Genomic DNA, 25,699 nt, shown 5'->3' with positions numbered 1-25,699 from the left:
GCATTTACAACCCTACCGGTGTGTTTTGGGGGATTAGAGAGTAAAATATCTGAATGTTCTCCCCCCAGATTTCAACATCTACACTGTCACGGCTGACTGACTGGAGGTTTAATATTTAACTGTTCTCTGTCACTTTGGACCAAATTTACATTCCCGTCCTCGTGGATTGTTAACAGGAAGCGTCTTTTTCATTTCATTTCGCCGTTTAATTACAAAGCTGTCAGACCTTGACGCAATTTTACTTGCGATCCCTTCCAAAAACAAAACAAAACAAAAAAAAGCCTCCTCCATCCAAACAATTACGAGGCTTTTCCTCCATTACCATGTTACATCACAAGCGGAGGGCCAGATGGCTGGATGCAGCTGATCCTGGATGTGAGGTCTTTATCCACCTCGGATGACTCCCGAGTTTGACCGACGGAGCAGCTGTCTGCCCCGATGAGCCTCAGCGCTCTTGAGCCGGCGGCGGCGGCGGCGGGACGGGCTGCAGAGGTGGAGACGCGTCCGCCGGTAATTTAACATCCTCGGAAGTGTGTCAGTGTTTCATTTTCTTACATCACTCGCGGCGACGAGCGCAAATCAGGGCAGGATTAGAATATGTTGAGTTTTTATGAGCCCGTGTTGAACAAACCGTCGGCGCGGTGATTTGAGCGGCGGAGGTCTCTCGGGAGGCTAAATTGCCTTGTTGGTAAGTGGATTGAGTCACTGGGAAACAGACCATGAATTCCCCAGAAAAAATGTGATTCAGTAAAGTGCAGCCCTCATCTCTCTCTCCCTCTCCCTCTCTCTATCTCCGCTTGGACAAATTGAAACTGTGATTTCTCTTGGGCCTGCAAACACACAACCGCGCGCACACTCAGTGTTCGCTGCCCGTAGCTCTCTTACGTAAGCCGGCCACAGTGATACAGCACGTTTGCATTGTTGGAGCAGGAAGTCACGGGGCCGTTTGCATTGTGTTTATTTCTAAGATGTTGGCTTTTCCATTCACTTGCGAGTGTGTGTGTTTGTGTGAGCGCTGAATGTGAACATCCTGTTGGGCTTGTAATGTTCTCCAGAATTGTATGGCAGCCTGTGGCTACGGGGGGAAACGCATTATGCTGCGCCGCATTCATACACAGATTTATCGCCTTTTCTGCGCACAAGGACAAAACTGGGGGCCCGTTGTTGGGCACGGACGATTGGTTTTCTGGAAGTTGACGATTTTATTATCAATTCTTCTTGTTGCTTCTTTTAAATCTCTCCTGCACTCGGCTCACCTGTTGTCGGCGGTTAATAGCTGCTGTTTGCAAAAGAGTTAAGTTTCTGAACAGTTTTTTTTTGTGCTGTGGGCTCATTTTTCACTCCAATACAAAGTCCTGCACCTCTATGGAAACAGCACGACCATGACTAGAAGTAGAGAGGACTCAGACAACCTGTTTATGCAGCGTAACAAATTTCTTATTATATGAATTAGGAAAAAAGGGAAAAAACTACAGTTGAAGTTTTTTGATTATTTACTTTGCACGAATTCAAAAATCTTGAATCAACATGCAGAAGCACAGATGCTACCAATACTGGAAGAAAAAATGTTGACTCGACATACTATATACGTATATTTTACTACATACAGTGCCGTTTGTTTTTACACTTGTCTCCTACCTGCTCTGTGAAAACACTGCCTGCAGTTCAGTTGAACAGTCTTAAAATTTCTATCACATGACTATTGGTCAGAGCTGAGTAGATCTTTTTGTTTTTTGTTTTTTTTGGTTAGAACAGACTTTTTTTTAAGCTAATTTTTAAATGAGACATGAAGAATGAAGCAATTTTCTACGAAATCTGACCATTTTAAGCTGTGATTTGGTTAATTTTCCCAGTGGAACGTCACATCGCTGATGAGTGGTTCATTGAATGTTTAAAAGTTAAAAAAATCCAATAATTTTTGGAGTTTCTGGCTCTGATAAATCGTGTAATGTTGGCTTTTTCCCCCCTTTCTTTTCAACATGCCTGTTAAACTTGCCTGCAACTTTTGTGGTTCAGGGTTTTGGTATTCTTAATGAGCATGTAATCAAAAAGATATTGTGATACGAGACTTGCAATCATGGTATTTATTAATTATAGTTTCAACTAATTGATGACTTAGTCTATCAAGTGCCAGAATTCTGCCCAATTTAGTTTCCCAGAGCTCAAAGAGACATCTTTAAAGTGCTTTTATCAAGAAAACAGTCCTAAACCAATTAAATGTCATTTAAAATGATGTAAAACAATGAAAAGCAGCAAATCCTTACTTTTGATTGATTTGGCAGTAGATTGTGGTGAAGCAACCCATTTTCCTGAGATCAATCTGGAGAACTAGCTCAATGCCGTAACCCTGAAAACTCAGCGGCAGATTTGAGAGGCGTTTTGTCTTTAAAAGATCGCCTCAATAACACCGTTTGTCAGCATCAGGAACTGGAAAAACAGAAATAATAATCAGATTTCAGACTTTGCGAGGGGCATGTCTCATAAAAAAAAAACGTGAAAAGAAATAAACCAGATTCTGTGAAAAACTTGGAGCATAGAGGAGATAAGTGTGGAAATAAATTAGAGCAGTTGAGAGAAAAATTGTTGGAGGATCCATCCAGCACAGTGAAACTTCTTTCTAGAGTCGACGTATAAAGTAAAGTGAAAAATATCCAGTTTGTAGAGGCTGTAAAAACGGAAACGGTAAAGATTTATATTATACAGAGACATACATTTCTCCTCCTGTATTTGGCATTTAATATAATGTTGTATATGCTGATTCCAGTTTTTTCATTTTTGTTGTGTAACAAACAAGAAACTCAACTTTCATTGTCTCTTTTTTATGATTTATGGCATTTTAACTGTGTCATACTGCACAGAAGACGGTTCTAGTCGTGGTAGTTTCCATGGAGGTGAAAAACTGAGTAAAAATATAACACCAGAAGCTGCTTGGAGTTAGCAGAGTTAAAAAAAAATCTCAAAACTGCAGCAGCAGAGGCAGAAATATTCTGACCTTTAGTTTCTAAAATGGGCTAAATTCCAAAACCACTCGATCCTGAATTACAGCTTTTCCTGTGATGCAACCGATGGGATCTTTCTGTTTGATTTACTGTCGCTAGTTTGATGTTTCAAGCTTAAAACCGGTTCAGTTCTAATGAAATCGCTAAAGGTTATCTTTCTCTGGCTTCATGCAGCTTCCTCTAGAGTCAGAAAAGCCGTTAATACATCAGCACTTCCCATGAACTGACCTTTCTGTGTAATATTAGTGGAGTTCCCCTGAACACTGTTTCCTAGTAAACATATTGAGAAAGCAGCAGCAGCCAAAACACTATCAAAATACACTGAAAACTACTTCTTCTCATCTGACGTTAAATTTTGATGGTAATTTAATCCTGAGGTCTGAACTGCGAGTGATCAATGTGAGCAGCCAGACAGGCTGTAAATGTGACCAGCCTCATTTGAAAGAGAAAACAAAGGCTTAACTTTGCGTCCAAACTGCCCTTAAACCTCTATCAGAGTGAATCCCGGTGTCCAACCACACCTCATTTGTGTGCACACAGTTTGCCTCTGCGCTGAGGTTATCTGACACACTTTGAGCAGCCACACAATCTGCTGATTTTTCACGTCCCTGCCTTCCTGAACTCCCCAGATCTCGGCGATAACTTCCAAGTAAAATGCAATAATACCGTGGAGGAGCACCGAGGCTTTGTGTGCAGACTGCAGGCAAATCAGATTTGTTTCTTTAGGACAGACTGTCCACACTGTTATTTCCAAGTGATCAAATAAGCGTTTTACATCCGGACGTCATTTTATTTCGGCGTCTGTCTGCAGCCTGTTTGTGCTTCCTGTTGTCTTTCGCGGAGCTCCGTTAGAAGCAGCAGGGATTCTGCTCAGAATTTCCATCGCTGTGGATTTCGACGCCGCTGCCATGTGTGGCGTTGCAAGTGGCACGAAGAGATTTTGAAATCCGATTCGAGCGGCCAGACTGGCATGCTTCTGTAGAAATTGGTTTGCAGTTGCATTTCAAACCACCTCCAAATGTGGTTTGGCTTTAGTCACAGCTGAGTGATTTGGAGACGATATCTAGCTGTGATTTTTCCGACAGATAATGACGTTTTGCTTGTGATTCTCTTTTTTTTTTTTTTCAAGTTCGGCCTCAATATCTACTGTTTAATAGATTTAAAACACATTACAATGAAATTTTTAACTACTCTCTACTGTAATGGAAGAATTAAATCTTGCTTTGATGACAAATTATCACAAAAACTGAGACTGTCCCAAGTAATATAAAATGACACTAACAACAAATAAAACAAGTCCAGTACATAACTGATTGGTCTCGTCTGTAAACAATCTCCGACGCTGAAATATGTAAATCAGATTATTATCACCTTGGATCAGACACGTGGACCCAGATCGATGCTTAAAATCCTAATATTTCATCCAAACTAATTTATTCCACGTCTCATTAAAAACTTGCCATAAATTAATCGTTTGCTCTAAACAGATTCTGTAAAAAACTAAAAATTCTGTAAACCTCGGTGCAACCGAGAAGCTATTTGTGACTCAGCTGTGACCAACAGTCACGTGATGAAAATTCAGAAGTTATCAGCTGAACTTGCAGGCCGTGTTTTCTCAGAGCGGATAGGAGACGAGTATAGAAACGGATTAAAAATGTAAGAAAGTAGTAAAATATTTACGGTATGTTAAGACACATTTTTTCTAGTATTAGTAACAACTGTGGGCACTTGGAAGAATGTTGTACGTGTTAATTTCAGGTTTTTTCAATAACAAGTCTTCAATTTGTGATTTGCTAGCTGCACTGTTTCAAAGTCGAAATAGAGAAACCGTTAAGTCCTTGATCTGATTCGCAAAAGTTGGATTTTATGTGGTTTTTATTGCATGCTAGATTATCTAAAACCAGTCTGGACACAATCTAAATATTCCAAAAAACGGCCTCAGGCAGGCAGACTAAACACGGATGCAGGTTGTAGAGGAAGTGGGAATGTTTCCTTAACATCCTGCGGTGTCCCTCCCAGGTGGAGATCAGCCTTCAGAGCAGCTTCCAGCCCGGCATGAAGCTGGAAGTGGCCAACAAGAGCAGCCCGGACACCTACTGGGTGGCCACCATCATCACCACGTGCGGCCAGCTGCTGCTCCTGCGATTCAGCGGCTACGGCGAAGACCGCAAGGCCGACTTCTGGTGCGACGTCATGACGGCCGAGCTGCACCCGGTGGGCTGGTGCGCCCAGAACAACAAGACCCTGATGCCCCCCGAAGGTAAGAAGGAACACTTTGAAGCACCCGAGTCCGGTCACGCGCGCAGCTTAGATGTGTATCAGCAAACTTAGATTGAAGGCTGAAGAGTGAAATCCCGGATAGGATGAAGGCTCCGCTCAGAGCAAGGACAGAGTTTACTGTAAAGATAAATAGAGAAGCCCTGGCTGAACGCATACAGCTGGGCTTTAAACACATAGCTGATGATCATGAGAGTCATGCTGGGCTGTAATTCTACATTACCGTTAATTATCAGAATTATGAAATTATGTTAGCACAATGTTGTTTTGTAAGCATGAAGTCACCGAGTCCTCGTTGAATTCAAACCAAAAGATAAACCTCAAATATAAGTTAAAATCTAAGGCTTTTTTTCACATTTTTAAACAGGAATAATGTGGGACTCGGGGTTTAAATCGGAAAAGAAAAACACTTAAGAGTGAAAATTCGACTTTAACCCTCTGAACACCGAAACCTGCCAGCAGATTTGAAAGGCATGTTATCTGAAATTGCCAAAATTACACCGTTTGTTAGAGCCAGCAACTGTGAAAACAGAAAGAATTTAATGATTTTTATCTTTCTAACCATCCTTGAACTACTCGTCTGTGACATGAGCAAATCTAACCTGTAAATCCTGATCCGGCAAAGATAATCAAGGAAATCCAACTGTCTTTATTTTTAAAAATGAAATACTTTACGGCATTCTCACTTAAACATACTGCACAGGAGACATTTTTATTTCTCTCTGCTTCTTATCATGGTTGTTCTGTTTCCGTAGAGGTGCAGGTTTTTATATTGCAGTGAAAAATTAGCTCACAGTGAATAAAAATGAGACGGGAGCAAGAAACTCGTTGGGGTTCAGAGGGTTAAAAGAATTCTTTTCTCACTTTGATAGAATATGGCAGAAAAACTGGAGCTCATTTGCATTTCTTTCCAATTTTTCTCTTCAGTTTCTGTAAACTGACTTTTTTTTTTTCCCTGAGTTTTGCTTGTCACAGTAGAAACCTAGTTACTCTAAGAACTGGTCACCAGTGTCTTTTAGATATGGAAAAAAAAAACACAAGTGAGTAATATTATTGGGAAAAAAACAATGTTGTGTTTGGAGTTTTCAGTTTAAATTCATGGGATTTTCCACACGGTATGTTTGTGTGTCAGCTGATTTCACGCAGCCGATTTTTCCGTTTTTGAAAATCTTTCACTTGAGATATTTGTGCCAGAGGTTGACTCACAGTTTATCCAGTTGAAAGTGTCGGCGTGACCTCAACACAACACGCATAGGTCGAACAAACACCTCCCATCTATACAAAGGAGGCTTTAAATAAACTGAGTGGAAAGACAGGTTTTCCTCAAAGTGCTCTGATTTCCAAGACGGCTTAACTCCCATTCATTCGACACGTCACGCCCTGGCCATCGCGTTTCTGCAGCCTCGGCCGCTCAAATGCAGAACAGGCCACTTACTTTACAAAAGAGCCCTCGTTAGTCTGTAAGGAGCATCCTTAACTTCTTACCCAACCTGGTCTCTTTCATAATATCCTCGCCGAGATGCTTCCACCTGCAGCTCAGCCTCAGATAGATGACTCACCCTCCCAGGCTTGTTCAGACCATTTATTTTTCTCGACACTTCCCCGCTGATGGATAGCTCGCGCCTCCGTCGTTGTGGAGACGACCTGGATACGTTTCCAGCTGACTCGGGTGTCCTCGCCCTCACGCCAGCTCCATGTGTCCTTTTCACTCAGCGACCGCCTTTTCGCCAACTTCCTCGTTCGTCTTTGGTAGCAGCGGGCGGTTCGGAAAGCGTCCGCTTCATTCGCATCCCGGCGGATAATCTGTCAAGGAGGGGAAACAACAGATTACCTTTACTTTTCATACCGCAGCTTTTTTTTTGTGTGTGTTTTAAGTCAGTGATTGTTTGCACATTTAAGGGCAGAAAATGGTTTAAAAAAAAAAAATAAAAAATCACACTTGCTTGTTTTGTCCAACAACGTGACGAGAGTTTCAATTTTTAGAGGACAAAGAAATTCAGCAAACTTCTGGAAAGATGTTTGTTTCAGACATTCTTGCTGAAAGAATAGCTCAGAATAGTTGCTGCATCGTTTTCAGCTTATCGCTTAATCAGTTTTGGTCTGAAGAATTCACCGAGAGTTTTGCATAAACACCAGACAGACAACTCATCTGATCCTCTGAACCCATAAAAGACGCTGGCAGGTTTGAAAGGCTTTTTATTTTTTTAAATTACATTATTTATCAGCGCCGCAAACTGTGAAAACAGATACAAAGATTGGATTTTGAACTTTCCCAGGGTTATTAAACTACTGATGTGTGATTCTGTTGGGAAACTGCGACATGTTCCCCCTAAAACATATCAGCTTCTGGAAGCTAAAACACGATGAACATTTTCATGGTTCAGTCAACTCATGACTGTTTGGTTTAAATATTTAAAAACTCTTTTCCTGATATAAACCACATGTTCAATATTTAAACAAAGCCACAACCTTTTGTCAGTTAGTAGTCCACAGGTAACCGCACATGGGAGACAACATGCCCTTGCCTGTTCTTTAGAGTCACTTTCTTGAGCTGTTCATGACCAACCATCTACCCCGAGCTCCTCCCTGTAGTTTCAGTGCTGCACAAAGCTGGAATAAAGTTTTTCTGGCAGTTTATGAACAGAAGATGGCTATGCACAGGCTTGCAGAGGCCGACGGGCTCCCAAACCTCAACACCTTGTGCACGCCTGAGCACCAAGCGAGCTGATTGGTCGATTCAGCTCAAAAAAAAATAAAATAAAATTAGCAAAGAGAATTTTAAAAAACAGCCACTCAAACATCTGTAAATGACAACCGTGGAGGCATCTTCTAGCTTTAATGGTTTCACACTTCCCAGATCGGAAATTGTCGTTGGTGGATGGAACGCTGGTGGATTTCTTTCAAAACACACTTTTGCAAAGCAAACTAGTTTATCAGTGGATTTTCAGTTGATGACTTCTGTAGGTGTGAAAACAGATTCAGGGCAGAGCCACCATTTCCCCCCAGTACTGGGCCCTTGTGGTAATGTTTGTGAAATGAGTCTAGTCAAAGAAGTTCCACTTTTGTTTTTACTTTCTTCCTGGTTCATGGCCTAAACATGTGTCATGCTACACACAAGACATTTCTGAGTCTCTCTACTTCTAGTCATCGCTGTTCTGTTTATATTGCAGTGAAAAATAAACCCAGTGAGTGAAACTGTGACAGGAGCAGAAATGCTCAGGAGCTGTTTGGGGTTCAGAGGGTTAAATTGAAACTACCCAAAAAGATGTGCTTCAATATATTGCAACAATATATAAAGTAGTGCCGCTTTTAATGAATTTACTAAAGTATAACTAAAGTTTGCTAAACATCTCAAGTGTGTGTACTTAGATTACAGCATGTCAATGACAAACACAGTGTATATGTAGTGAAGCACGAAGGATACGTTATAGGTACACTGCAAAAAAACATTAATTAAAATACAAATCTAGCAGCAACGGTGTCAGAAATTTTATTTTTTTTTTTAATTGTGGAATACTGTACCATTCACAAATTGTAAAAACAATGTATAACAGCAAATATCTGTAACAATAAATTAAAAATAATAAAATAAATAAATACTAAATAAGTAAATTCATACTTCTTTTAGGGATGTTATCTGCAACTTAACTAAAAAGGGGAAAATCTGTAAAATAAAAGCCAAAAAATGTTTTACGTAATATACTTTTTACTTCAAACAATGGAAAATATCTTTAAAATAAAACTTTTTGCTGATTTAAATTCAATAAAAATAGTGTAAGTTTACTGTCAAACATTGTAAAAGAGCAAATTATTATTTATAAGAATACAGATTTTGGCCGATATTTATAGTTTTTTTTTTTTTAACTCCATATGTGCAATTATTTTTTTCTGTGATTTTACTAGTTATCTGCATTTAAAAAGAAAAAGTAAATTGTGTTAATAACTTTTTAGAAAAAAACCCAGAAGATCAGATCTGTGTAGACGTAAACTGTTCAGATTCTTACTACACCAACATCTTAAGTTCTTTTAGTAGAGAAAAATACTTATTTTTACAAAAACAGCGACAGCTCTTTAAACTATTATAACACAGTCCTGTGAATCCATGTTTTTCATGCACCAGTATAACCCTCAGAGCTCAGAGGGAGAATCTGTCCAGGACACGGAAAAATATGTTTTAACTACCCGCTGATGTCAGCTACCATCAGCCGCCTCCCAGTGAGCCTCTCAGAAAACCTCCATTTGAAATTTCCCCTTTTTTCCCTTTAAAAAAAAAAAGAAAAAAGAAGAGATGGATAACTGACATCACTGCACGTTAAATGATGCAAACCGAGACGTAACTGATGTAACTGACGGAGGCAGTCTGATGCTCCCGACGCAGGCTTCTGCAACATGCTGTCAATTTGTGAAGACGAACCCCAGAAAAAGAAAAAGGGGAAAAAAAAAGAACTTTGTTGCTTCATTTCAAGGATTTGCATCATGGTGTTGACATTTTACTGCGTGTGTGTGTGTGTGTGTGTGTGTGTTGCTTAGTCAGCTGGAATACGAGTGCAGAGCGGGAGAGTGTGTATTTTTTTGACTGCTTACACCTGTGTTACAGTTACCTGTGTTATTTTTGTTTGTGTTTTATCTCTCAGATAACATTTACCTAAGAAAAGGTAAGCGGCTCTAACAGTGCCTCTGACTAACTCGCCTGCCCGGCTCACTAGCGGCTAACATGAAATCAACACTGTGTCAACGTTAGGCCTCAGAGCTGCATGTACAGTGTGCTGCTGCTGCTGCTGCTGCTTCCTCCTCTTCCTCTTCCTCCTCGACGAGGAGTGACCTCACGACTTGTCATGCTTTTGCCTCTCCTTGCATGTGACTCCTTTCCTAGCTGAGTGCTGAGTGAGTGTGTTTTAGTGGAGTGATAACACACACACACACACACACACACATGCTGCTGTTGGTGCCGCTACGACCAAGCTGTGCTCGTATGATAACCGGCGAGTAGTGCGATGCTTTGATAAAAACAGGGGGCCTCCTCTGCTCGCGTGCAACAAACAAACCCGAGTCACAAATAGAAGGTCAGCCGTCCATGTGAGGCCCAGAGAGATCAGACGCCGGAGAAGCGCTGCGTCTAAGATGTTTCTGGCAGATTAAATCGATGTGTGTCACCGACGCAGACGAGAACTAGAAGAAGTAATGTAATGACTGCCGACGATCAGTTTCTTAGTGGCTGAAGTGTCTGTAATTGAAGATATGAACCCTCAGAGCCCCGAAACCTGCCAGCGCGTTCAAAAGGCATGTCGTTTTTTAAAAAATCAGCGCCAGAAACTGTAAAAAAACAAAGGGTTAGTGTTTTTTTCAGCTTTCTAGAGTGCTTAATCACATGTGACTTTCAGTTTTATTGGATAAAACAACCAAATATAAGATTAAAATTAAGATATGTCATCAAAATCACTTTATTCTACACGTCGCATTTAAATATTCACCAAAAATAAAGTAGTTGTGATCATCAGATGGCGTTAAATAAATAAAACAAGTATGGAAACTAATTCAAAATGTAAATATCTATAGTTATCGGGATGGTAGAGCTGCCAAAATATTGTCCATGTTGATTCCCTATTTTCTCAGTGTTTTGTAAAACAAATAATCAGAGATGTTCAATTTGTTTTTTCATGTCATTAAAACTTGATTTTGCTGCACAAAAGAGATTTTTTTTTTTTTTTTAGCTCGCTCTACTTCCAGTCATGGCTGTGCTGTTTCCATGGAGATGCAGGACTTTAAGCAGCCGACAGCGAGTAAAAATGTAACAGGAGAAGAAAAAAAAAAACACCCAAAAAATTCTGTTTTGACAGTTTCTGGCTCTGATAAATACTGTAATTTTTCTTTCTTGTAGTAAACATGCTTAAACCGGCCGGCTGGTTTTAGAGTTCACAGAAATACCAGCTAATTCCACCACAGGAGAGACCTGATGTTATCTGCAATTAGCTGGAAAAAAGCACATGTTTAAAAATAAATATAGAATCCCTCATGAATACACATTTCCCTACTTATCACATTACAGTGAAGTTTACAAACAGTCTACATTCAGAAGGAGGCTTTGCTGAGATGTTGTAGATAAGACAGAAGTGTGAATATGTCAGAAAATAGAAACAGAAAAGCTGTGCAGGATAACTTGTAGATGAGGCTTGAGCTGCAGCGCTGCTTCCCCTCCCTGTAACATGTAGCTGTTCCTGCTTTTCAGTGGATGTGAATGTGGGCATAAGAAGCAGGGATGCGAGGACGGGTATCGGCTGTTTTGGCTGGATATCGTCAAAAATGTCCACTGTGTGCTGCCAGAGAGAAACGTCTTATTGTCCAGCAGCAAAAACGTCTGCTGGAGACGGCTTTTCTGCACATCTTCCACCAAAGTGAAGCTGAAACAGGTGCACAAATTTCAGCAAAGTGCAAAAAAGAGGGATAAAAAGTACAGCTTTAAATTGTACTAGTGTGTCTGAGTCCATTCCCCTTTTGTGCTCCGACAAACCTCTTCTCAGAACTGTACATGCGACTGCATTTGGTTAACAGAAGTCCGCTTTATGGGGGTTTTACGCAACGTAGTGGCTCAGTGCTTTTCCTTTAAGGGTTACATCACCTGTTTTACAAGAAAGCCTCGTCCACTGGTGTCTAAACATAAAACCTTCTGCTGCTGTTGGACAGATTTTGAAGCTGCTATGTGGTCCCGGTTAGCCTTTTTTTAAGTTCAACAAACAGATTTTGTGTATCAAATGTGAGTAAAAGTAATTTTTCTTACACTTTAGATGAAGCTATACTGTAAGGAAAAAGTCTGAACCGGTGTCGAATGAGTTATAGAATATCAGAAATTTGGCATGTTTTCAATGAAACGCTGCTTTAAACTGTCATTTGTGCAGAAGAAGATAAAAGACTTGTGGGAGGCTTTCACATAAAACTGAGCTTTAGGAGGAGATTTCAAAGCAGCCTGTGATTTTTTTTCCCGCCCAGACTTTCACAATGACTCCATCGAAAAAGAAAAAAAAAAGAAAAGCCTCCTGGTTGTCTGTCTGCTAATGCTGCAGTTTTCAAATTCAGAACCGTTTTTTTATTGTTCAGAGAAGGTGCAGAACCTGAGGAAGGATCGGTTCAATTAGATAACAAACGCACCTAAATCCCCGGTCAAACTCGCTTACTCACTCGTGAAGCTTCACCCACACACACACACACAGAGTCCCGCGACTCGAGCGCTGCTCTGCTAACCGATGCGTTCAGATCATCATCAGATCGGCGCCCGCATTAATCAGCGTCTCCGTTCCGCGAGAGCCCGCAGCGCTGTTGCGTAATTTGCTCGTTTTTGAGAAATTAAAAAGTCATCGGCGGCGACAGCCTAACCGGAGTGTCGATTCTTCTCCACCTCACCTGGGATGACTTAGTCCCTCCGTGTACGGCAGAAACATTAGCCGCAAGTTGGTTTAATGTTTGATTATGTCAAATGTGCTGGTTTTAGATGAAAAAAATGTGCATTGATTAAAAAAATTTAAGTTTAAACTGGAGATTTTAGGAAAAACTTCTCGTAAGACACACCTTTCCTCGAAACAAATCTCTGCAAACGAGCCAAAAAAATGCAATTCTAGTAAAAACAACTCAAGACACCAGCGACATCCCTGGAAGTTTGATTGCGCACGAAGCTCAAAAACCGAGGCTTGTTCAGACAGAGTCGACCTGCTGCTGCTGCTGCTGTGTGTGAATCCCCGTCAGCCTCTCATGTGCATGTGCATGTATGTGTGTCCGCATGTGTTCAGCATTACATTCGTCCATTCATGTAAAGAGCTTTTTTTAGGCTACATCACAAGTTTGGTCATGTGGTAAGGTAGCTGCTCGCTGAACAAATCCTGACAGAGACGATTTGCATAATGAATTCACCACACTGCTTCCTGCCAGAGCCTGCTGGAAGATGACGCTCTGAGATAGACCTGTCGTCTGGGCTGTGTGTGTGTGTGAGTGTGTGTGAGTGTGTGTGTGTGTGTGTGTGTGTGAAGCGTTGTGTTGTGAGAGCGAGGCTGCATTCAGGCCGACTGTGGCGAGGAAAAACCGAAAAAGGTGCTGCGCTGGTTTGGGTGTGACGGCTGAGACCTGCGAAACCTGAAGTATTTTACAAATTGATGCTAAAGGCCGATTCACGCTTCTGCATCTGGATCAAGGAAAAAGATTTTGCAGTCGGGGTCATGGTTCACCTTTTATAGAAGAAATATCTTTATCGTCTGTAAAACTACAACAAAATCAAGCCTGAGGTTTCCTCACCTGATGCTTTAAAACAATAAATGAGATGAAATAAAACGAGATAAAATCAAATTATACGTAGCAATAAAGTCTGGCAGCGGCGAACAGAGCAAGAGCTCCGATTTACAGTTTATCAACAGAACCGACACGGTGTGAGTTAGCAGTGTGGGCGAGGTAAGCTGATAGATGCTTCATCAATAGCTGCAAGAAAAACGTTTAACAAACTGTCATAGGAGCAAAAACGCAAAGTTCAGTTGCATGAAAAAAAAAAAACAAGTGTCGCCTCCATCCGAGCCCACAGGCCGCACTTTTTTGTTCGCCTTCTTTATTTAACACTCAGCAGTTTTTTTTTTGTTTCTGTCACATTTTGACTCACTGTTGGTTCATTTTTCTCTGCAACTTAAAGTCCTGCACCTCTATGGAAACAGAACAACCACGACTAGAAGGAGAGAGAACTCAGAAGTGTCTGATGTGCAGGATGACACAGTCAGAATGACGTAAATCAGAAAAACACTGGAAAAAAAAAAAAAAACGGTGACTGTACATACTACAGACACGTTACTACTTACATTTTAAGTTTTTTCCATACTATCTCCTTTCTGCTCTGCAAACAGCCTGCAAGTCTTTATATCTTGTTGGTACAAACTGGTAATTTTTGGGCAAATCTTTAAGTAAGACTTGTAGAATTAAAGTAAGTTGGAAATGGCAGACACACACGATTAGTTCAAGGACCATCAGAAAGTTGAAAACCCAATGATTCCTTCTGTTTTCTACCCTTTCTGACTCTGATAAATGCATGAATAATATGCTTTTCCAACCTGCCGGTGGGTATTTAAGTATTTAAATTAACATTAAATTTAATACAACTTGGCTGAAGTGATTAAATTTCAAACAAACCTTTTTTCTTGTGGTCTTCGTTAAAAAATACTTAAATAAAATTATGTATAAGTATCGATATCGACTGAAATTAAACATTTTTTCATGATAAACTGCTCAGATTTGTGGCCCAACACCTGCATAGATGTTATATATGACCATTTTAAACAGTGGTCAGCAGTAAGAACAGTGCAGGCAGCTCAGCTGTGGCACTGAGATATAGAGTCCTTTAAAAAGCACAATGTGGGTAAATGTATTCAGCAGTCAGTCACACTGTGGGGGAGGGGCTCTGCTTTAATTACATAACCACAGAGTAATCCTGTTCCAGAGCTACAAGTAGGAATTATTTCAATTATTGATTAGTGGGGCTGTTGTTATATATATGTAGTATTTGGCCTGTAAAAGGTGTAAAAATGGAAACAGATGCTCAGTTAAAACTTCATTCCATGAAGAGTCTAAAAGCCTGAAAATATTCAGCTCACTAATGCAGAAGAGAAAGAAAAGCAGCAAATCACCTGGAAGCAGAGAGATACGGGAATATCTGCTTTAAAACAACCAACCGATTATCAAACCAACTGATAAATCTAAATTGGTCAGCGGGAGATAAGAGCGATTGTACAAGGTCCACTAGAGAAGGATCTGATCTATTTACAGCGGCTTTTAATCAACAAATGACAATACTGTGCACATACAAAGACAAATATTCAAGATGCCTTCAAATTCTACAAGGAATCCTCCAACTACAACAGAAATAGTTAAATACAAACTTACAGTGAGACTTTAAAACTACTGTAGAGTCACATTGGAGATGTAATCCTGCAGGTTTTCTGTTCACATCAAACATTCCTCTTTGGGAGTCTCTTCTGCAACAAGCTCGCTGAGCCGATTGTCATCATGTTGAAATAAATACGCAACAGCCTGAACAACCGTCATAAAGGTTGTCTCTCTGCCAGTTCAACTTATTCATCGGAAACTTGTTTTTGTATGAATGAATGCAGCAGTTCCCTTCTTCTGAGACACTTTCTTCCAGTGGGAGATAATAAATTAATCTGAATTTTAACAAAAACTGAGCAGAAACTCTCTATTTTTACGTATTGTCCTGTAGTAGGAGACTGCACTGAGTGATGGTTTTAGAATCTGACACTAGAGTTTGAGCATGCAACACATCATACCTTCTCACTAATATAATGATGTCAGCTACATTATCCAGCTTTAATCTGACAACTGCACTTTTATGTTCATTATTATGTTTTAAAAACTGGCAAAATGACACCATTTACCAGAACTAAACGCTGAAAGAATCACGTCGATCCATCAGGAAAACAATCCAAATCCAAGCTTAAAATCACATTTCATCAAAATGACTTTATTCTACGTGTCTTATATATATAAAAAAAAAATTAAAAATCTACCATTTGCTCCAACCAGATTAAAAAGAAATCTGAAAAATTCTGTGTTTTGCGACACAACCGAGAAACCACGACCGACTCAGCTGCAACTAACAGTCACGGGACAAAAATTCAGGAACTTTTCAGTTGAACTGCAGGCTGTGTTTACACCGAGCAACAACGAATGCATGGCCAAACATTTTTATTATGTAGGGTTGCCTTTTTTTCCAGTATTGGCAACAGCTGTGGGCACTTGGAAAAAGGTTGTACGCATGGATTTCATGCGTTTTTAATACTTGTAAAACAAATAATCAAAGACATTCAACTTTTACTTTTGTCTTTTTATGCTTTCCGGCATTCTAACTGTGTCATCCTGCAGAGAAGACATTCCTGAGTTCTCTCTACTTCTACATATAGTTGTTCTGTTTCCATCGAGGTGCAGGACCTTATTTTGCAGTGGAAAAAGGACCTACAGTGAGGAAAAAGTGTCACGAGAGCAAAGAATGCTCAGAAACCGCCAGCAGCCCGCCACAATAACAACTATCTTGCAGAACAAGGTGGTCCGAGTCAGACGCACAGCTCTAGTTTTCACCGAACCTCCCTGCTGTGACCTCCACATTTGCATATCCTCACAATGGTTTTGTGTTACTCGTGAAGAAAAGCGCATTTGCGTCTGTTTGTGTCATTCGGCTTCATTTTCATAAGCAGAGCGCGAAGGTTTTTCATGAATGGGGAGAATCAAAGGAAGCACAACAACAACAACAACAACATGAGCGCTCACACACATCTCCTGTACAGTGTTTACTCTGCTCCTCTGGGCCCTTTTTCTTTTTTTCTTTTTGTTAAACTCCTGAACACATCGCCAAGGTAATTCGTATTTGCACCAATTGCTCTAATATCCCCTTGCCCTGTCGTGAACTATAAAAACGTTAACAATACGGCGCCTGGAAGTGCCAAACGCAACAGCAATACGTTTCTCCCTCTAAACACACAAATTGCGACCGCATGCTGCAGTCATTACGCTCATGGCCTATTTGGAAAGCCCGTCGGTTAAAATGGAAGCCGGCGTTTGGGATTGACTTGGCTCTCTACCCCGGCGCTCATCTCCATGCCAGCGCGTAATGACTGGATGGGACGGAGGGGGAATCAGGCGTAATTTGCTCCCATTAACTCTGATTAGAATCTGTTGCGCTGCTTGCGATGGCGGCGGAAAACGGAGGCGATTTTTCTTCTTTAATTACAACATTGATTATCTAAAGTAAAGCTAGTGCACGGGGCCAAGTGTGTTTACAGGGAGGCTGGTATCATACCTATACATTGCTTTGTTTAGTTGTTTTTTTTCTCTCTCTCTCTCTCTTTATGTTGCTTGGAGACTCCATCCAGCAGCTCCTCTGGGAGCGAGCAGGAATAATGCAGCGGTATGGGGGAGGAGGGCTGTGTTTTGAGGATCTCCTCCCTCAAGGTTAATTATGCACTTATTGTTATGTGAAAGTCAGGCTTTCACCTCTGCGCGTCTGCAGCCTTCGCGATGGAAACGAAGGAAAATAAAGAATTATTCAAACACAAAGCGCCGCAGCGCATAATGAAACTGCACAGAAGGAGGTTGAAGTTTGAGCTTGTGCAGCTTCGGCTGAGCTCTAAATGGCCTCATGACTAATCTCGGCAGGATCTGTAAAAATAGTTTATCTATTTCTGCACACCAGAGATCAACGCAGGAGTGTGTACGGCCTCTACGTGTGTGTTCGCTTGCAAACATCCAGCAGCAGCAGCAGCAGCGAGGAAAGAAAACAGTCTCACAGGAAAAAATACTATTATTACACGGGCACACGGAGAGAGCGTCTGGGCGCTCGCTGTTCGCGTTGCCGTCGCAGGAAAAAGCTGCTCCTCCCGCGTTGACACATTGATTTATTTGCCAGAAAAATTCCACAGTTGATGATTTGATTCAGGCAGGACCTCTGGAGTCCTGAGCCACGAGAGGGTTTTTATTGATTTTGGTCTCATAAGTCAATTATGTATTTAAAACCCCGAGCCTCTGCGGAGCAAACTGTCACTTCTCCTGTTGTTTGAGAGCAGTTTGTTTTGGACGCGGGCCGAAGAGAACGCAGCGTTTTCTAATGTTCAATAAGGAGAAAGTGAAGGGAGACGTAGCCTTGACACTTTGACAGTGTTTTCCCAATTAAGGGTCAAAATGTGAAGCTCCTGCGGGTACGTTGTTTTTTCTTTCTTTACATTTACACAGAAGTTGCGTGAGAGTGTTTCACTGCATGCGTGTGTGAGCGCAGTGTGAAAACCTCCATTTTCTTGTCTGAAAAGCCACAACTTCTCGCTCTGTTGGTTACGTCACCCCCACGACTGTCCAGTAAACATTAGCAGCACCAAAAAACAAAGAAATAAACGGAGTCAGAGGCCACATAAAGGAACACATCTACAAACACTAAAGCAGAAACATAAACATGAACGAGTGCATATATTGTCCAGAAGATATATTCCTAAGTATGCGGAAGAGCAAACAGTTGTCTCCAAGAAGAGCAAAAAGTTGGAAGAAGCTGTAAATGTGCTCACATGCACTAAAATGTCAAATGTAAATAGGTTATTATAAAAAAATAAAGCTAATGCTTTGCATGAAAATTTTGCCAAAAAAGTGCTGCAGGTGAAATACTAAAAGGGTTTTTATTGTAAAGACTTGAACAAACTAGTTCAGTCAGTGTTAAACAGGTTACTTGAGGGAGAGATGATTAGTTACCGTGTTAAAAATGTAGTCAGCAATAAAACTATTTAAACGGCTTCATCAAAATAATGTGATTTATTATGTTTGATTACTTTTCTAACGCTGAAAAGTCCTAAAACATAATTTTAAGCAGGCGGTGTAAACCTCACAGCAACACGTTTTTCTATAAAACCTGAAATAAAACTGGAATTTTTCGACTAATCACAAATATGTAGATCACAAACAACAACCTCTGACTGCCGAGTGGTTTATTACACTCATGTTGGAGCCGTTTTGTGATTCAAGCAGACAAAAGTTGAATCTACAGCATCTCATCAAAGTTTTTGTCTGATGATGAGGTTGCAAGAGTTAAAAACTTGGCTTTGTCCAGAAATACGCCCAAAGAAGGCGTCCCGAACAACAAAAAGATGCAAAGCAACAACCTACGTATACCGGCTTCTTACAGGAAAGAACAGATTTACATTTAATTGCTTTGTAATCACCCCTATGTTTGATATTTCAATATCTACTTACTCATTTAATTGCTCATTTATTTTACGGTTTAGCAATCCGGCGTTTGCTTTATCTGTTCTTCTGATTTAATCGACCTGAATTTGAACAATCAGGCGTCTGTGGTTAAAAACTGGTTCATCAGCGTCCTGACAAAACACCCAACAAATAGTTGACTGCTGTTGTCAACCAAAGGACAACAATTCCCAAACTTCTGGGATAAAAATAGTAAAAGAATGAGCCTACAGCAGTAGCAGGTGAGGTTGCCAGTAAGTGTGAGCTTGTCTATAATCGACCAGAGAGTTGGACTCATGTCAGACTTAAAACACGCGTCTGTCGCCAAGCAAACTAAATCCTGGTCAACCGTAATACTTCCTGCTAACTGCTCCTTCCACCAAAAACAATAATTTAATCCTGGAAGTCTGCTGATGTGGCTCCAGTGATGAGAATGTGGTCGAATGAGAGCAAATCAACATGAGAAAATGGGGGGAAAAAAGGCTTTTATATAAAATATTGCTGTAAAATCAGCTTTTGTCTCTTGGTTGAACAGGTCGACTTTTAATTGAAGTATAAACTACTGAAATATAAACTCAGCTGGGACCAACAGGGACATCACAAAAACTCTGGGAGCTTTTGGCTGACCTGCAGGCTGTGTTTATGTGTTAGGACACAAGATTGGAAATGAATTAAAAATGTCAGTAGTAAAATATCTATAGTATGTAGAATTTTTTTCACACTTATGGGTGCTTCGGGAAAAACTGCACATGTCGATTTCAAGTTTCCAAAATTAGAAAATTAGAAAAATGAGCGCACAGTGAGTAAAAGATGCAATGGATTCCTCTGTGTGGTTCCCACTTAATGCCTGCTTTTGCATCTAAAACCTTGTCGTTGATAGTTTTAACATGTGATTTTAAAAAAAGCAACAACACAATCTTGATAAACTCAGTCCACATGCTCAGACTAGTGTCCTCTCTTAGATTGGAGATATGAACCGATCGTCACCAGATAAAACAAACACAAAAAGAAAAAAACAAAACAAAACATGTTCTGAGGAAAACACTCCACTGGGCCTAACAACCTCAATCCAGAATCCCTTTTCATTATCAGCGGCGGCACGCTTCGCTGTCTGGACTCTGTTTCTCTTTCACTTCAGCTTGATGCTAATCCGCGCTGCAGGGAATGTCAGTTCTCACGGCGCGTCGGAGTCATTCTGCAACTGTGACTCATTTGGCAACGTCTCAGCGACTCCAACAAGTGTCTCAGTTTGTGGAGTTTTTTTTTTTTGGTACAAGTTACTAACAGGAAAAACATCTTCCTCCAAAATTCCTTTGAATGGAAGCTCAGTATTTTTTTTGGGAAAAAAAAAAAAGGAGGAGCAAAGGAGGCTGATATCAGGAGCCGAATGAAAAGCAAAGCAGACCTTACATAACACTGGTGCACTATGGGAAACAGGAAGCGTATGAAAACCACAGGTCCCCATGCAAATCTGCTGGAACTTGTCTTTTTAGCTTGTGGGACAGAGCTGTGGTCCACCTGGTGTGTTTGTGTATCAGACCTGCTTATATTGGTCCTCACATGGTTAGCCATCACTGGAAAGTTGCAGCTGGATTGTTTATTTTTTAGTTTTTTGTATATTTTTTGCTTGTTTTATTACGTTTAAGTGTGTAAAGGACATCTGGTTGTGCACAGCTAATGAGGATCATCATAAAGAGTCACTCCATCTCAATTCATCACATTATTTGCATAAATTTCTGCTCGACAACCTCGGATTTTCCTGGAAACCTACCAGCATCCAGTCCAATACTGTGTCCTCATGTCTGTTGTTATCCCAAAGGTTTCAGAGCAGACTGATTTAAACTTTCAGCTGCACTTCAGTTCTTTTATTTTTACTTTCTGCTCTGTGAGAAACCTCTGCAGTTTACTGGAACAGGGTCACTTGTGGTGAAAACGGCTCAAAAATAATCCCCCCAGTAATATAAAGAGAAATAGGAAGGAAATGCAGAGGAGCTGCCGATAACCCTCAAACTACTGAATATGAACAGATTAGACCACAGAGAAGTCACACACAGTAAACCTACACCGGTCTTCTCACTTATCTTGATTGGAAAGTGAGTGTACCGTCCTGAAAAGAGGTTCCTTTTTCAGGACGGTACGCTCACTTTCCAGTTAATTAGCTAAAATGAATGCAGTCTAGTACAGCAGCCCTGCAATGAGTCATGAAGGTTACAGCGTTCGGTTTGCGCTGCCTCCAAAATAACATTTTAAACAGCGTCTCCCTAAAACAGGACTTTAATGAAAGGTAGGAGATTTTCAAAAGTGTTGTAGTTTTATCTGGATGTACTTCTACTTTTATTTTGAAAAATAGGGGGATTAAAGGATGTCCCGTCTCTGATTGGTGTGTCATTGTTTGTTTGACCCTCAGAGCCACAAAACACACCAGGAAGTTTGGGAAAAAATGCCAAAATTACACCATTTATTAAAGCTGTAAAAATCAAGCGAGCGGTCCAATTTCCACTTGTCCTTGAACTACTCATCTGTAATGACACATTTCATCTGGAAACGGAACCAAATCTGAGCTCAGAATTGTGATATTTCTGAGAAATCGCTTTGTTCTACAGGTCTGATTTAAACATTAATCAAAAATATACAGTTCGCCTAAACCAGATTCTGTAAAATACAAAAACTGTTGCTCAAATCTACTTAATCTCGCTCAGAATCTGACGTTTTCAGTCGTGATTCATCGCGTCCTTAAAGCTGACGCGACTCGGTGACCTCAACAGAACTCGCGCACCGTTTACTGCTCACAGAGGAAGTTACCAGCAACCTGTTGACCCCTGACATCTGAAAGTCTGGACGAAACCTGTTTCTGTTCCCACATTTCAGCGAAAAAAAACTGCCCTTTCAGCGCCACAAAAAGCCACAACTAAAAATCGCAGCTGTTGTTTTGCGCAACAATGCAGAAATGACACCATTAAAGGCGCCATTCGTCAGCGAAGTTCACTTTGCGGTTGACTTCTCCACGAGCCTGCCAGATATGCCTGTTCTTACTTTTCTTCTGCACACGAAAGCCTCGAACGGTCTCATCTGAGCCATAAATCAGAGCGGAGGACATGTCAATAAAGCCGTTGATGATTTAAGGGGTTTTCCAGGAAAAAAGCGCAACGTTTCTGCACAAAAACGATCAAATTCATTGATATTTGTCATTAAAATAGTGGCACATGTGCAGCTTTAATTAGAAAAAAAACCTGCATCTGCCCTGAAGCACCTGCTGTAGATGTACAACACCCACGTTTGCAAGTGTGTGCATGCACGTACTCCTGCATGCTGCCGTTCTCTGGTGACTTTAGCGGTGCCCCGTCGTGGCACACGTTTAATAATTAAACAGCAGAACACAATAGTGCGCTCGCTTTCCTCACTTTGTCGTGTGCATGTTTTTTTCAGCGTCGGCTTTGTGTTTTTGTCTCGTTGCAGCCATCAAGGAGAAATACAGCGACTGGACCGAGTTCCTCATTCAGGACCTGACCGGCTCCAGGACGGCGCCGGCAAACCTGCTGGAGGGGGTGAGTGTGGCTCAAATTAAAAATATGTTTCACTAAAAAAAAATAAGTATCAGTTACCTAAGATTCATATTAGTATAAAAATGAGTGAAGATGTTTTCTAATTTATGTCCATGCTTATTTCTCCTCTGCTCTGCGTAAACACTGCCTGCAGTTCAACCGAGTCAATAATGAGCTGCACCAAAGGCTGCAGAATCTTTACTTTTTTACAAAATCTGGTTAAAGCAAAACGTTAAACAGGACTTCCAACTGAACGGCACATCACAGACGAGTAGTTTAAGGGTCGTTGGAAAGACTCCTTGTGTTTCATACTCTGGTAGATGCTGTAATTTTGCAGATTTTTTTTTTAAAATGACAAAATGCCTTTCAAACCGTCTACAGGTTTTGGGTTCAGATGGGTGCTTTTACTGTCGATAGCGGCTCAAATTATTATAATGTCGTCCGTTTGACGGGTTCTACATGAAAGCAAGGCTGCAATAAACTTAAAGCTTTAATATACAGTAGCACCGTGTTTAGCTGTACAGGATGAACATGAGTCAAGGATGCCAGAATTTAAAGTTTATTACAGAATCAAGTTAGTGCAAAGGGATTGTGTTTGGCAAAATTTTAAAATGAAACACGAAAAAAAAAGTGATTTTGATGAAATATCACAATTTTAAGCCCAGATTTACGTCCCAGATTTCAAGAAAAGTTGAAAATCTGATATTTCTTTAAAGTTTTATAGTTTCTCGTCAGATAAATAATTCTAATTTTCACATGCTCATTCAACTTGCCAGCAGGTTTTGGGGTTCAGAGGGTTAATAGTCTGATGTTGTCGTTTCTTCTGGTTAATTTTGTGCCAGAATTCCAAACAGAACAGTTTTCTGCAAGAGCGAAAGACAGTCCAGTTTACTGTAGCTCCTAACTGTGATGCTTGAGGGCAGAGGAAAGGATAATTTTTAGAAATATATATTTAAAAAAATTAAAAAATACAGTCAGAAACAGCATATTTTAGCTTTAATTGTTACAAAAGATAAGAGTCTGCTGCTAATACATGCTGTATGTTTACTGGCCTAGAAGTATTCTGTTACTAGTTGAGATTAAATTACTGTAAAATAATATAGTTCTACCGCTGTTGTTGTGTTGTTCTGTGCTGTTGTGGTGCCCGTGTCTGATGGCTGTACTTGTACAGGCCTATTAGTGTGTGTGTGCTGCTACTGCTGCTGTATGTAATGCTGAATTCGTCAACCTCCTCTGGGGAGAGCAGGGGTCTCTGGCATCATTATTTTGGAGGGTCAGAGGCTGAAAAGTTTGGGAAACCCTGCTGCAGAGGACCAAGAGTGAATTTAACAAGGCGGATTTACAGTGAAGGCAAAAGTTTGGACACATTTTGGATAAAATGGAGCTTTTGGGGACTGTTTTTAGGCTCCGTGTTAGAAAATGGAGGCGAAAAAATTAGTTTGCTGTGATATGACAGCTGGTATTGATCAACATCACTGTCTGTCAAAGATAGTTTGGCCGTTTTGTGTCTACATTTATAAGTCAGAAGTAGGAAGATGGACCGTCTAGGAAACTTTGCACGTTCTTGCATTGTGATTAATCTTTTCACTCCAAATTGTGCCTTTTTTGCATCAACTTATGGTGGAAATATCGTTATTTATGTAAAGAGAAACACAGAATTCAGGCACCAGGTGACAATTTAAATATAATGGAACCGATCTGGATCCAACTACGATTTCCACGATAAATCCAGTTGTTATTTGAGCTCATAATTCATATTTTAAGAATACCAAAAGGCCCAATCATGAAGGAAAAAAGACCCAAACTTGAGGTATTTCTGTGTCCATTACTGATATTATGGTGTTTTTGTAAATAGTTTTATGTGGATGTTATTTGTCCTAAATATCATATATGTGTAACAGTCAAATACGAGAGTAGCATTATTGCTCTCATCTTATTGTATTTCCGAGTATCTCGCAACTACTGCTTCGAACTGATAAAACATGAGAAAGAAAACCACACAATAGAAGCAAAAGGGTGCAAAAAAAGAAAAAATCTATCACCTTTTTTTTTCTTTACACTTCGTCTGAGCATGTAAATTGAGGTGTTTCAGCTTCTTTTGAGATTTCAATTAGCGCTCAAAAAGCACAAATCCCTACTTTCCTAACTCGTGCCGCTCATGTGAACAGGATAATTATCTGTGCTGCCTTGGATACCTCTACGACCAGGTATCAGCTCTGGAGTGAAACAGCAGACACAGTTTCTTAATGCGTCCCCTTCCTCTTCTGCTGCCTTTTGCTGAAGTTGAACTCAGTCAGTGAGTCACAGAGATGACTTGTCTTTACAGAAGCTCTTGTTTTTAATCAGATCTGTGTCTCTGCTCCTCAGCCTCTGCGAGGGAAGAACACGGTGGATCTGATTGTGGAGGGCTCGGTGTTGGAGCTCCAGGACGTTTCCGACCCGTTCCTTTACTGGCCCGTGCGGGTCGTGCAGAACGTCGGCGGGCGGCTCCGGCTGCGTTACTGCGGCCTCTCTGAGGACCGCCAGGCCCAGGACGTCTGGCTGTTCTACCTGGACGTCAGGCTGCGGCCCGTCGGCTGGGCCCTGGAGAACCGGCTCGCCTTAGAACCGCCAACAGGTGGAGATCTGATCTGTTCGCACCTTTTCATTTACGGTCGGCCTCGAACAAGCAGAGACTTTGATTCCCCCAAAACTTAATGACAGCGTGTTTGAAAATAATAATTAGACTTAATGAGGCTCTTTTTCTTTTACTGTTTGAAATATTGGCCATTATTACTACGTCAAGTAAACATAACTTAGCTCTATACACTGATATGAACTACATCATAACTCTGTCTTCATAGTTTGCTTCATCACACGTCCGAAGAAAAATCACATCAATCGATCTTTGCTTAGTTTGGCTGCTCATCAAATACATAAAAATAAAAAAGTTGTCGTGCTGTCATGGAAAAAAAAGCAGCAAATAATCACATTTTAGAAGCTAAAACTAGCAGCGTAGTGGGATTTTTAGTGTTTAAAAAATCCTTAAATTAGTAAAAATTGCTTCTTTGTAAAAGGGAGACAGACGTTTGAAGATTACAAACACGCTGAGCTAAACTGTGGGCAAATTTTTTACAAAAAATGATCCAT

At 40.6% G+C, this 25,699-nt stretch overlaps 1 protein-coding gene across 4 annotated transcripts in view; it reads left to right on the top strand.

Moving 5' to 3' along the window:
• The window catches only part of sfmbt2 (Scm like with four mbt domains 2), a 63,975-nt gene that overhangs the window by 17,024 nt on the left and 21,252 nt on the right, over positions 1–25,699 (top strand). For 3 of the 4 annotated variants that reach the window (XM_008305272.1, XM_008305273.1, XM_008305271.1), the window contains 4 exons: positions 5,019–5,259; positions 9,911–9,931; positions 22,485–22,573; positions 24,938–25,187. In XM_008305272.1, the coding sequence (XP_008303494.1) occupies positions 5,019–5,259; positions 9,911–9,931; positions 22,485–22,573; positions 24,938–25,187 (601 nt within the window). The remainder of the gene's footprint in view (positions 1–5,018; positions 5,260–9,910; positions 9,932–22,484; positions 22,574–24,937; positions 25,188–25,699) is intronic. The other variant, XM_008305274.1, reaches the window with a different exon arrangement.

Source organism: Stegastes partitus, unplaced genomic scaffold (assembly GCF_000690725.1).
Source record: "Stegastes partitus isolate 25-593 unplaced genomic scaffold, Stegastes_partitus-1.0.2 Scaffold2458, whole genome shotgun sequence".
NCBI lineage: Eukaryota > Metazoa > Chordata > Actinopteri > Pomacentridae > Stegastes > Stegastes partitus.
Note: the sequence above shows the minus strand (reverse complement) of the source record. Positions and strands in the feature narration are given on the sequence as shown.